The following is a 12009-nucleotide window of genomic DNA, read 5'->3' as shown; positions in this document are numbered from 1 at the left end:
AGATTATTTTATATCTCCAAATAAGAGAGTAGAATTTCAATAGCATGCCATTCAAACACATAATTTGTAAAAAAAAACAAATAAATTATTAAAACCAAATTATTTATTATTTCTGTCTTCCATTACAGTGTGTTGAAGATGTTCAAAAATTGTGGTTTCCAATTTAATTTTAATATTGGGACATTTTATTTATTTCATTTTTGAACCGCAGTATTTTAAAAAATAATCATTAGCATCTGGTTTGGGCTCCTCAGGTACTGCAGTTCTATTTTTATATGTGTCGAAATTTCGACCAATCATGTGCCGAATCACATACAATTTCCGGTAAAAGAACTTGCATAGTGTCAAAGAGAGCACAAATGTACGTGCAAGAAACGATACAAGAAAACATAAATAACTTTCTATATCAGAAACGATATAAGAAATGATACAAGAAAATGCATAGTGTCATACGGCCTTAACATAATGATTACTTTTTGAACATAATTTTATTATTAAATATTTTTTAGTAGATCGATATAGTATTTCAGTAAATAAGTAAATTGAAGTTAAAATCAGTAGATCTACTGAAAAATCTGGCTTCACTGGCTTCACTTTTCGAAGGTTTATTAAATGAACGTTACCTGTAATCTCTCTTTCCTTGTCTAAGAAACATACACATTGTTATAGAACTGGTTGGGACTAAAGTTGTAGGTGGTCATGCATTTTTCTTCTGAACATGTGAAACTACAGAAAAAAAATCTTAAATATATGAGGGATAATCTAATTATAATTTAACCGTTTCAAAAGTTTCAAATTATTTTTCAAACAAAGTTTCAAAAATTATTCATTTAAATATAATGTCCAATAAGTATTTAAACTAATTACCTAATTAAACCCGCCACCTATCCGCCAAGTACGGAAACATCTTAATTACTGTAGTATCTTAAGAAATACTTCGTGTAAACTTAGCTTTAAGAAATATGACTGAAGTTCTGAATAGTTCTGAATAGAAGGAATGGTTCCCGCCAAGCGATAGAATTAGAGGTTAGCTTTGCTCCTTAAGTCGACTTTACACTGCATGATTTATCATGTGATTTGTCATATGATTTGGTCATGAAGTGAAATTTACATGTTTACACTGTGTGATTTGTCATATGATTTGGTCATAAGCACTGTCATGCGGCTCGTCATAGCTTGTCACAGGAGAACTATGATAAAATCATATGATTTTCGGTAATAATAGGGGTAACACCAACATATTTAAATATCGCGCCTTATTCTTATGTCAATTTATTTATTTAATTTTTGTTTGTTGCATTGATATTGAACCTATTTAGCCCAGGAAAATAAGCATTTTTTTATGACACTCGTCCGGCCAGGTAAACGACAGTTGTTTTGAGTAGTATGGACTTCTATAACAAAAACCTATATGTTTCCTGCAGTTGATTTTTTGGACTTATTAAGTTATTAACAAATTAAGGTCAAAAAACGGAAAATTTTTGCTTTTTTCGTCAATCAGCAAAAAGTGAAGCATTTTAAACAAATTTTAGAAGACAAGAAACTTATAAGTCATATAAAAATCTTTAAAATGGCGTTTTCTAAATGTTTCTATCCTTATTTGTTGCTTGGGAAGTTGTAAAATAAGTCAAAAATTTCGGTTTTTTATAAATGTTAATAACTTTTTTGAAAATAAACTTATAACATTTAAATTTGATGGAATGCTCTGCCTTGTAGTGCTTAAAATATGGTAAAATTTTTGAATTGATCGGTCAAATAGTTTAAAAGTTATTTTATTTGTTTATCCCAAATTAATTTTCTTTGCAACAATATAAGTCAGAAAATTATATAGTTTTAGTAATTGTAAGGGTAGTTTCTGGAAAAAGAAGACTTATTCTATTATTGACATTAAAAAAAATTAAGAAAATTAATTTTAAATATTGCAAAATAATTTTGCAAAAACATGTCGCTTTTTTGCTTATAAACAATTAGAATAACTTTTTAACCATTGCCTGCAAGAATATTATTTTTTATATTTAAAAAGCCTGAATTTTTTCACAAATTTAAAAGAAAAAAAATTGGTGCTAAAATAATTTAAGACAAAGTTAGCCTCTTTTTTTATTTAATTCATAGCAGCTTTGTTTATAGCAATTAAGAAATCTAATTAGCGTTATTTAAAAGCACATACTTTATAGTTTTAACGTACCAAATTTTAAAAAGATTGCCCTTCAATGAAATCGTCCACAAAGCTTCAAAATGTGGTCCTTAAAATCGGGTGGCTTCAAAACTCACGGGTGCCGAATGGAGGGGGAAGGAGCTGTTAGCTGAAGGTATCTCTGGTTCTTATTTATGGATTTTAACGTTCCCTTTTTTAATTTGTATGTAGTGTTTGCGAACATTACGAATATGCATTGTTTCAATAAATATATTGTTAAATAAACTATCTAAATTGCTTAAAAAATTTTTTTTTCAATTTTTATTGTAATATTTGAGATAATTTTTATTTAAAAACATAAATATTTTGATATGTATAGATATCCATAAAATTTTGAAAAATTTATGTTTACCAGCTAAGCCAAAAGATAAAAGCTACGATGAAATAATTAGATTACTGGATAGTCAATTTAAACCCAGAATTTCTATATAGACGAAGAATAAAGTTTGATTCATTGAAACACTGTCAGGAGTCAATCAAATTTAAAAATTATTAAAGTTAAAATTATTAAAGTTAAAAATGTGGCAGCAGAGTGCGACTTTGGTACAAATCTATTATATAGAGTCCAGGAAAAGTTTGTTTTAGGGATGAGACAAGGCCCAATTTTAAATCATTTGTGCGAAGAACACCCCCATAGGAAGAAGTTAAAAGAGTTGCTTGAAATTGCTGTCAAAAGAAGCTTCTATGAGGGAAGCTATAGAGGTTGGTATCAACTATGGGGAGAATAATGCAAGTGTACAAAGGCATACTGAAGTGAAGCAAGGACATTTTAAGGCAAGTTCAGAGTATAATAGAAAGACAAATATGAAAGTAAATTCTACTATGTTTTCATTGTAATAAAGGCAATCACGATTTTAAAAATTGTAAAGCTAAAAGTTATACATGTAAGAACTGTAAAAAGAAAGGGCATATTGTTAAGGCCTGCAAAACAAAAATGGACAAAAATATTAGTATTCAGGCAAACAAAGAGACAAAGGTCCAGACATTCTTCTTCAAGTGTCCACAGCTCGAATGATTTCAGTTTTTTCATTGATGTCGCATTCAAGGTCCAAGATTCCATTCCATAAAATAAAGTCGAAAAAACATAGCACCTCGCCAACCTAACTCTTAGTTCCAGTTTTAAATCCCTGGTACATAGCACTCTTCTCATTTTGTTGAAATTTGCTCTAGCCTTTTCTATTCTTATTTTGATCTCCTGATTGTAATCATTTGTGGAGTTAATCATTGTTCCCAGGTATGCATATTTGTCCACTTGTTCGACGTTGGTTCCGTTTATTAGAAGATTCTCGTTATTTCTTTGAGTTTTCGATATTCTCATAAATTTCGTCTTCTTGACATTCATTGTTAGACCATACTCTTTTCCATACTCTGCTATTCTGGTCACCAGTCTCTGAAGATCTTCAATGTTTTCGGCTAAGATCACAGTGTCGTCCGCATATCTAATGTTGTTAATGGATTCCAGACATTGGATTTTTTTAATGTTGTTATTTTGAGTTTGGAAAATGATTTGTTAGAGCCAATCAAAATGCAGGTATTACTTAATGATATACCCATAACGTTTGATGTTGATATGGGGGCAGAACTGTCTTGTTTACCATATAATATATATAAAGAAAAGTTTCTTCAGGTCAATATAAAACCAAATATACCATTATGTTAAAAGTTTATCATGGCTCGGTAGTTACTCCAAAAGGACAAATAAGATTATCTACTTGTTAAGATTAATAATTGAGAAAAAGAATGCATTTTTTTGATTGATGTTGAGGAGGGTACAAAATGTTTATTAGGCCGTGATATTTGGTATCATTTTGGTCTAAGTTTGAATGGTCCAGATGTCTATTTAGACGATAGTAAAGTAAGTAGGTTTAGCTCGATATAGAATACAGTTTGTCAAAAACCTACTACAGAAGATATTATAAATAAGTTTACAAATTTAGTTAAGAATGAATTAGGAACATTTAAATATGAGAAGATTCAATTAGAAATTGAAGAAGGAACTACACCTATTTTTCGGAAACCAGTTCCGATATCGTTTTCATTTGGGGAAAAAGTAGTTAAAGAGATTGAGAAATTAAAAAAAAAGTAAAGTGATAGAGCAAGTGCCTAATGCAAACTGGGGAACACCGTTAGTCCCAGTATACAAGGTTAATGGAATAGATATCAGGGTTTGTGCTAACTACAAAGTTACAATAAATAAATATTTGCAAAATGTTAACCACCCCATTCCCAGAATTGAAGATCTATTTGCAGCGTTGCAAGGAGGGAAACAGTTTAGCAAACTAGATTTTTTTAATGCGTACAATCAATTACAGGTGTAATCAGAGACAGCGGAACTTCTTGCGTGGGGCACACCGTATGGTATATTTAAAGTTAACCGTTTACCCTATGGTACCAAGCCAGCTTGTGCAATTTTCCAGCGGACAGTGGAGAAGGTGTTGCAAGGTTGTGCAGGTACAGTAAATTATTTGGATGATGTAGTAGTAACAGAGAGATGATGCTAAACACGTTGCAAATTTATACAAAGTTTTAAAAAGATTGAATGAAGCAGGTTTTAGATTAAATAGTAGTACCTAAATGTAGTTTTTTTCAAAGTAGTATCAAATATTTAGGGTATATCATATCAGCGAATGGGTTAAAGAAAAGTAAAGAGAAAGTGAAAGCAATAGTAAAAATTCCAATACCTAAAAATTTTACAGAGGTAAGAGCTTTCGCAGGAATGACTAATTATTATTCGAGGTTTATTCCAAATTTGTCACAAATTTTAAAACCTTTATATGAATTAACCAAAAAAGATACAAAATTTAAGTGGACAAAGGAATGCAGTGAGGCATTCGAGGCTGCAAAGGGACATTTAGTGTTTGATAGAATTCTAATTCATTTTGACCCATTTAAAAATTAAGGCTAGTGTGTGATAGCAGTGAATGAATGTGCATTAGGTGCAGTGCTTTTGCACGTTATATCTGATTGTGCTACATATGGTCCATCTTGCTTTATGGCATGGAAACGTGGACATTGAAAAAAACATCTATCAACAAACTTGAATCATTTGAAATGTGGTCATTGAGAAGAATGATGCGCATACCTTGGGTGGATAGAGTTCGAAACGATGACGTCCTTAAGAGAGCCGACGTGAAAAGAGACCTCTTTGAATTAATTAAAAAACGCAAGATTGGTTACCTTGGGCACATATTGAGAGGAGCAAAATATGAAATACCACAGTTAATCCTACAAGGGAAGATCGAAGGTAGGAGAGGAGCCGGCCGCAAACGATTATCCTGGTTAAGGAATATTAAAGAATGGACAGGAATACACAATACAGGCGAGCTGTGTCACGCCGCCAAGAACAGAATTCTAGTAATGAGATAGTCGCCTACGCACTTTGGTGTATGGCATGTTAAGAAGATCTGATCTGATCTGAGAGTTAGGTTATAGTATGGTACAGAAAGAAGCATTATGCATTTACTGGGCTGCTTACAAGTTATATGAATATTTAGCAGGAACATATTTTGAAATTTTAACTGACCACAAACCGTTAATTACATTATTTGGAGAGTTTAAAAGTTTTCCAAAAATGGCAGCAGCACGTTTGCAAAGATGGTGTATCTTTTTATCTGGTTTTGATTATACTATAAAGTATATCAAGGGAAAGGATAATGTGAAAGCAGATGCATTAAGCCGTTTACCAGTGGAAGAGGAAGAAATGCCTATGGATGAACAAAGCGAATATATTGGTTATTTTAAAAATTTGAATTTTTTAGAACATGTTACACCAATTGACTCACTAAGGTTGAAAGCAGAAACACGGAGAGATTCGGTATTGGGTAAGGTAGTAAATTTAATTCGAATAGGGTACCATGAAAAGTGTTCTGAGGAATTGTTAAAGCCTTTTTTAACCGTAGGAATGAATTCACAGTGGAACAGGGGATAGTAATATGGGGCTATCGAGTAGTGGCTCCTATAAAATTAAGAATGCAATTGCTTAATGAGTTACACAGTATCCATGAGGGAATTTCAAAAATGAAGTCAAACGCTCGAGCATATTTTCGATGGCCATCGTTAGATAGGGACATTGAAAAAATTATTAATAATTGCAGAGTTTGTTGTACTTCAAGAACAGAACCTATTCAGGCAACAGTTATACCATGTGGCAAGGGGAATAATTTTTTTGAAAGGGTTCATGCTGATTTTTTGGGTCCACTTAGAGAGAATAATGCTTCGATGTTATATTTTCTCTACCCTTTTGTATGGGGTTGAAGCTTGGACACTTAAAAAATCCAACAATAAAAACCTAGAAGCATTCGAAATGTGGTGTTACCGAGAGGTGAAAAATACGAACTACTAAGGAATATAATGCAGGGTAAAATCAAAAGCAGAAGAAGCGTAGGAAGATGTAAAATCTAGTGGCTACGTAATCTCAGTGAATGGTTTGGATGCAGTTCAATTGAACTATTTAGGCGCGTAACCAACAAAATTATAATTGCCAGAATGATTTCCAATCTCCGATAGGAGCGGAACTTGAAGGAGAAGAAGAGAGAAAATGATATTAATCATTATACATTTTTATTCAAAATGGCCAGAAGCATTCATAATGAATGTGACAGACTCCTTGGCAACAATAAGTAAACTTAGGGAAATGTTTGCTAGGTTTGGTCTACCAAACATACTTTATACAGATAACGGACCTCAATTCATTTCACTTCTCCACCTAACCCCCCCCCCCCCCCAAACAAATGGTTTTGCTGAAAATGCAGTTAAGACATTAAGACATTAGAGAGTAGTGTTACAAAAACTATTAAGGAGGACACTGGTGATAACATGTCATTGGAGGTTGCATTACAAAGATATTTATTTCACTATAGAAACTCCGTACATGTTTCCACAGGTGTTACACCTTCAGATGTTATTTTTAAATGTAAGATTAAAAACCGTTCTGATTTGGTAATTGGAAAATAAAGCTCAGAAATTGTTACATGTAAAAATAAAAAGGGAAGAAAAATTTGTAAAAGAGGATATAGTGTTAGTAAGGGATCATAGGTATCCTAATAAGATGAAATGGGTAGGAGTTATAAATGAGGTTTTAGGGAATAGGCATTATATTTGTGAAATTGGTAATGAAAATATATTTTGTAAGCGTCATGTAGATCAGATATTGAAAGGAAAATTCAATGAGTTAGGAGGTTTAAACCAAACTGTCGAAAATAAATTAAATTTAGATGAGTTTGAAGGATCTGATCCTATGACGCCTCTTTATGTATTGGCAACCATGCAGTGCGGTTACGTCACAATCAGCTCGGAAGAAACACGGGACGAGGACGAGACAGACGGGAGGAGGAGGATCGTTTAACTAATGTATTATGTATGCATTACGTTTTGGAGTGATAATTAGAGTCGGTAGTATTTCCTATACTGTTGTTATTATTTACAACCCGATCCGATACTTATTAGATAATAAGACACCTGAATTAATCGCATCTGATTGTATTGGCGATATTAGATCATCAATGATTAATGTAGGAGATAACAGTGTGGGTAATGAGGAACCAGATAGTAGTGATAAAGTTATAGCCCAGTCTGGTTAAAAAAAAGGTGGAAAAATGTTTCGCAGATATCTGAAGCTTTTAAGACATAGGTGGGGGATACGAGATGATGCATAGATGAAAAGATACTCCTAGTTTTACCTTGCGTTTTTTTTAAGCAATAATCTATGGTCACAATTTGATTTTTGTCTATAAATGTTTTCCCTTATATTTTAAATAAACAATATTTATGTCATTTTTTTATGTCAAGAATATCTTTATTTTCCCGTTTTTTTAATTAAAATTGATAAATAAGTTACAGAAATATTTGCAAAAAAGCAGTTTTTTTGCACTAATTTATTAATTTTGTTAATTTTTTTATTAACAAAATAAAATGGTACTAATATATTTAAACATCAAGGAATTACTATCTTTTAGATTTGTGCGAAATTTCCCCCTGATCAGTCAAATATTTTATGAGTTATTTAATTTGTTTATCCCTGAGGCTAATTAGTTAAACTATTGAGCTTGCCCTATGCATGATGCTAGACACATTCAGCAAATTTCATAGGATTCTTTAAGACTTAGACTATCTCAGTAGTTAAATGCATATTGAGTTTTCATCGAAATTATTTACAAAATAAACGTTTGAAAAAGGGGTACTTATGTTTTTTACTTATAAACAATTGTAATAACTTCTATATTTTTCAAGCTACAGACTTGTACGTACAACCATTGGATAGCTGGTAAAAAAGCTCACATTAAAAAATAAAAAACCTTCTATGACCAATAGGAACGAAGTTAGTGACTATTTAAAAAAAATCATATCTCCATTGTTTATAAACATTAATAAGTAAAATTTGCACAAATTTTGAATGAAAATCTAAACTTTATATTGAAACTTATAGCTATAAAATTTATCTAATTTTTTGAAACGACAGTACTTTCGAAAGATCGACATAGGAAAGTGGAGAGGATATCCGTTTCAGCTCCGTTTTTTTGGCATCGGAACTTCATATTGCAACACGTAGAAAAATTTACATTATCTCGGCTTCCTTTGCAGCTGCAAGCCTCTTTTTTTTATTCTGGGGTAGCTCGTCGAAATATGAATAACTACATAGTTTTCACTGGCCGGAAAATATGGGAAAACTCGGAAAAATTAAGTCCATTTGAAATTCACCTTAAATACTTACTTTTTTTAATTGGCTCGAATAGTCTGTCGCAGTATTAATAATGATGACACATAATTTTCACCCCCCATAAATCTCGGAAAATCCCGGAAAGTCAACATATGTTTTTTCATTTTATATCAATGATGTAATAATACTTATATATTTTATAAATTAAATTCAGGTAATTTTTTACACATTATATTATTATATTCCTTATATTAATTATAATTGTTTGTATTTTTATAATTAACAATATTGATTTTTATTCTATTTTTCTTACAAATATGATATACAATATTAATCTAATCTGCCTTACTGCTTTGATAAAATTAGTCGATTTTTTCATCACTTGCCTTATTAAATTTTGCAATGTTTATTGAACTTTACTTTTTTTATTTTCTTTACATACATTGGTTTAAAAGTTAAAATTTGTATCATTTATTCGACTTCACTGTCAGATCTGAACCTTTTTGTTGCAGGTGTTTGTCTTCACTTATTAAGTCAGTCTTTCCATACATTAACATATTAATGGGCAATCTTAATGCCAAGGTGGGTCAAGGTAAGGTAGGAGAACAAGTAGGAAAATATGGGCTTGGAAACAGAAATGACAGAGGAGATCAATTGATTCAATTATGCCAAAGTGAAGACTTCGTAATAACAAATACCTTTTTCAAATTAACTCCTCGGCGGTTATATACATGGACATCTCCACAACATACCAAAGAAAAAATAGTGAGAAATCAAATAGACTACATTATGATAGCAAGGAGGTATCATAATGCTGTTAAATGTACTAAGACGTACCCAGGAGCTGATATAGGCTCAGATCATAACCCGGTAATTACTGTAATAGAGGCGAGACCAAAAAAGATTAGAAGACCACACAGAAAGGCACTAGATTTAAATAAACTTAGAAACAAAAATATACGACAAGAAACAGAAGAAGAAATAAATGAAAACCTCCGTTCAGTGCAGCAACAAATTAACGATACAAACAACGTTAACCAAAAATTAAAGTACATAAATACAGCTATACAAACAGCGGGAAAGAAACATCTTACAAAAACAACAACAAAGAATAAGGGGTGGATGACACAAGATATACTAGACTTGATGGAACAAAGAAGATGAAGAATTACCCAGACAAATACAAAGAAATAAATAAACACATAAAAAAGAGAATAAAAGAAGCCAAAGAGGAGTGGATTAAAGAACAATGTGAAGAAATGGAAACCTATGAGAAAAAGTACGATGCGTTCAATATGCACAAAAAAGTAAAAGAGATAACAGAAAGCATAAAGAAATGCCAAATAGGTAAACTTAAAGACAAAGATGGAAATCTTATTTTAGATCTAAAGAATAAAATAAAAAGATGGACAGAATATCTAAATGAATTATTTGAAGACGATAGAAACAACTTAACTCAGATAATCAATGCAACTGGGCCAGACATATTGAAAGAAAAAGTAGAATACGCAATAAGAAACGCTAAAAATGGAAAAGCAAATGGACCTGATGAAATTCCTACAGAACTGTTGAAGCTTTTGAATGATAAATCCGTAACCATAATATTAAATTTTGCAGCGAGAAGCTAAAACAGTTTCCCCTCCACTTTCCTATGTCGATCTTTCGAAAGTAACTTCGTTTCGAAAGGTTTTAAGTCGAAAAATTGGATGAATTTTATAGCTATAAAATTCAATATAAAGTTTAGATTTTCATTCAAAATTTGTGCAAATTTTACTTCTTAATGTTTATAAACAATGGAGATATAATTAACAAAAAAATTGTCGCTAACTTCGTTCCTATTGTTCATAGAAGGTTTATTTTTTTTTGTTAAATGTGAGTTTTTTTTCCAGCTATCTAATGGTTGTACGTACAAGTCTGTAGCTTGAAAAATATAGAAGTTATTACAATTGTTTAGTACAGTTTAGTTACAAAGTAAAAAACATACCCCTTTTTCAAACGTTTATTTTGTAAATAATTTCGATGAAAACTCAATATTCATTTAACTTCTGAGATAGTATAAGTCTTAAAGAATCCTATGAAATTTGTTAAATGTGTCTAGCATCATTCATAGGGCAAGTTCAATGGTTTAAATAATTAGTCCCAGGGATAAACAAATTGAATAACTTTTAAACTATTTGACCGATCGGGAGAAAATTTCGCACAAATTTAAAGCACGGTAATTGCTCAATGATGAAATGTATTAATTACATTTTATTTGGTTAATAAAAAAATTAATTAAATTTATAAATTAGTGCAAAAAAACTGCTTTTTTGCAAATATCTCCGTAAATTATTTATCAATTTTAATTAAAAAAACGGAAAAATAAAGATATTCTTGATATAAAAAAATGGTATAAATATTGTTTATTTAAATTATAAGGGAAAAAACTTATAGATAAAAAATCAAATTCTGACCATAAATTATTGTTTAAAAAAAACGCAAGGTAAAAATAGGAGTATCTTTTTATCTATTCGTCATCTAGTAACCCCCACCTATGTCTTAAAAGCTTCAGATATCTGCGAAACATTTTGCCGTGAAATCGATGATTTTTGTATAACCAGACTGGGCTATTAGTGAAAGTGTCGAGGAAGAAACTTTAGATAAAGCTAATGTTTTGCCAGTGCGCTCAAAAATACTTATTAAAGCTCCCGATCGTTTGGATATTTAGAGGGGAGGTATTGTAGTGTCATAAAAATACTTCGTGTAAACTTAGCTAATGATTTTCAAAATGCCGTAGGAAAATAAGAATAACTTTAAAAATTTTGCGTAACAGTTGGACAATTTTATCGATATAAAACAGCTTAATATCAAGTAAATACTACGAACTCAAATAACATGACAAATAATAGGTATCGCAATAAGCTTCATTGTCAGTATTTTCAACAAAAATTTCTTGTAACTCCTGCTACATATATAATAAACGACTAAGAAGTAAAAAATGTTAATAAATTAAACTTACCTTCGGATTTAACAGGAAAATTATAATGTCCATTGGATAGCATTTTTAAAATAAGATTTCTAGTATGTATGTACTCACTTTAAAATTGAGAATATGTTGTAAATTTGGTTGCCTGGATACGGAGCTTAAAATGACACAAGTGTACGTTGACATTGACATTGA

General features: G+C 31.0%; 2 protein-coding genes across 3 annotated transcripts in view; one reads left to right on the top strand and one right to left on the bottom strand.

Annotated features, from left to right (window-relative positions):
* The window catches only part of BBS4 (Bardet-Biedl syndrome 4), a 222218-nt gene extending 210267 nt beyond the window's left edge, over positions 1–11951 (bottom strand). For both annotated transcript variants that reach the window (XM_072530948.1, XM_072530949.1), the window contains exon 1: positions 11848–11951. In XM_072530948.1, coding sequence (XP_072387049.1) covers positions 11848–11890 — 43 coding nt within the window. In that variant the 5' untranslated portion in view covers positions 11891–11951. The remainder of the gene's footprint in view (positions 1–11847) is intronic.
* Positions 11952–12005: 54 nt separating this feature from the next.
* LOC140441206 (solute carrier family 35 member F5) overlaps positions 12006–12009 on the top strand; it is a 61856-nt gene continuing 61852 nt past the window's right edge. The window contains exon 1 of the mRNA XM_072531779.1: positions 12006–12009. This exon is cut by the window's right edge and continues 422 nt beyond it. The gene's annotated coding sequence lies outside the window, so the exon portion shown is untranslated.

The sequence above is a fragment of the Diabrotica undecimpunctata genome, chromosome 5 (genome assembly GCF_040954645.1).
Source record: "Diabrotica undecimpunctata isolate CICGRU chromosome 5, icDiaUnde3, whole genome shotgun sequence".
Classification (NCBI taxonomy): domain Eukaryota; kingdom Metazoa; phylum Arthropoda; class Insecta; order Coleoptera; family Chrysomelidae; genus Diabrotica; species Diabrotica undecimpunctata.
Note: the sequence above shows the minus strand (reverse complement) of the source record. Positions and strands in the feature narration are given on the sequence as shown.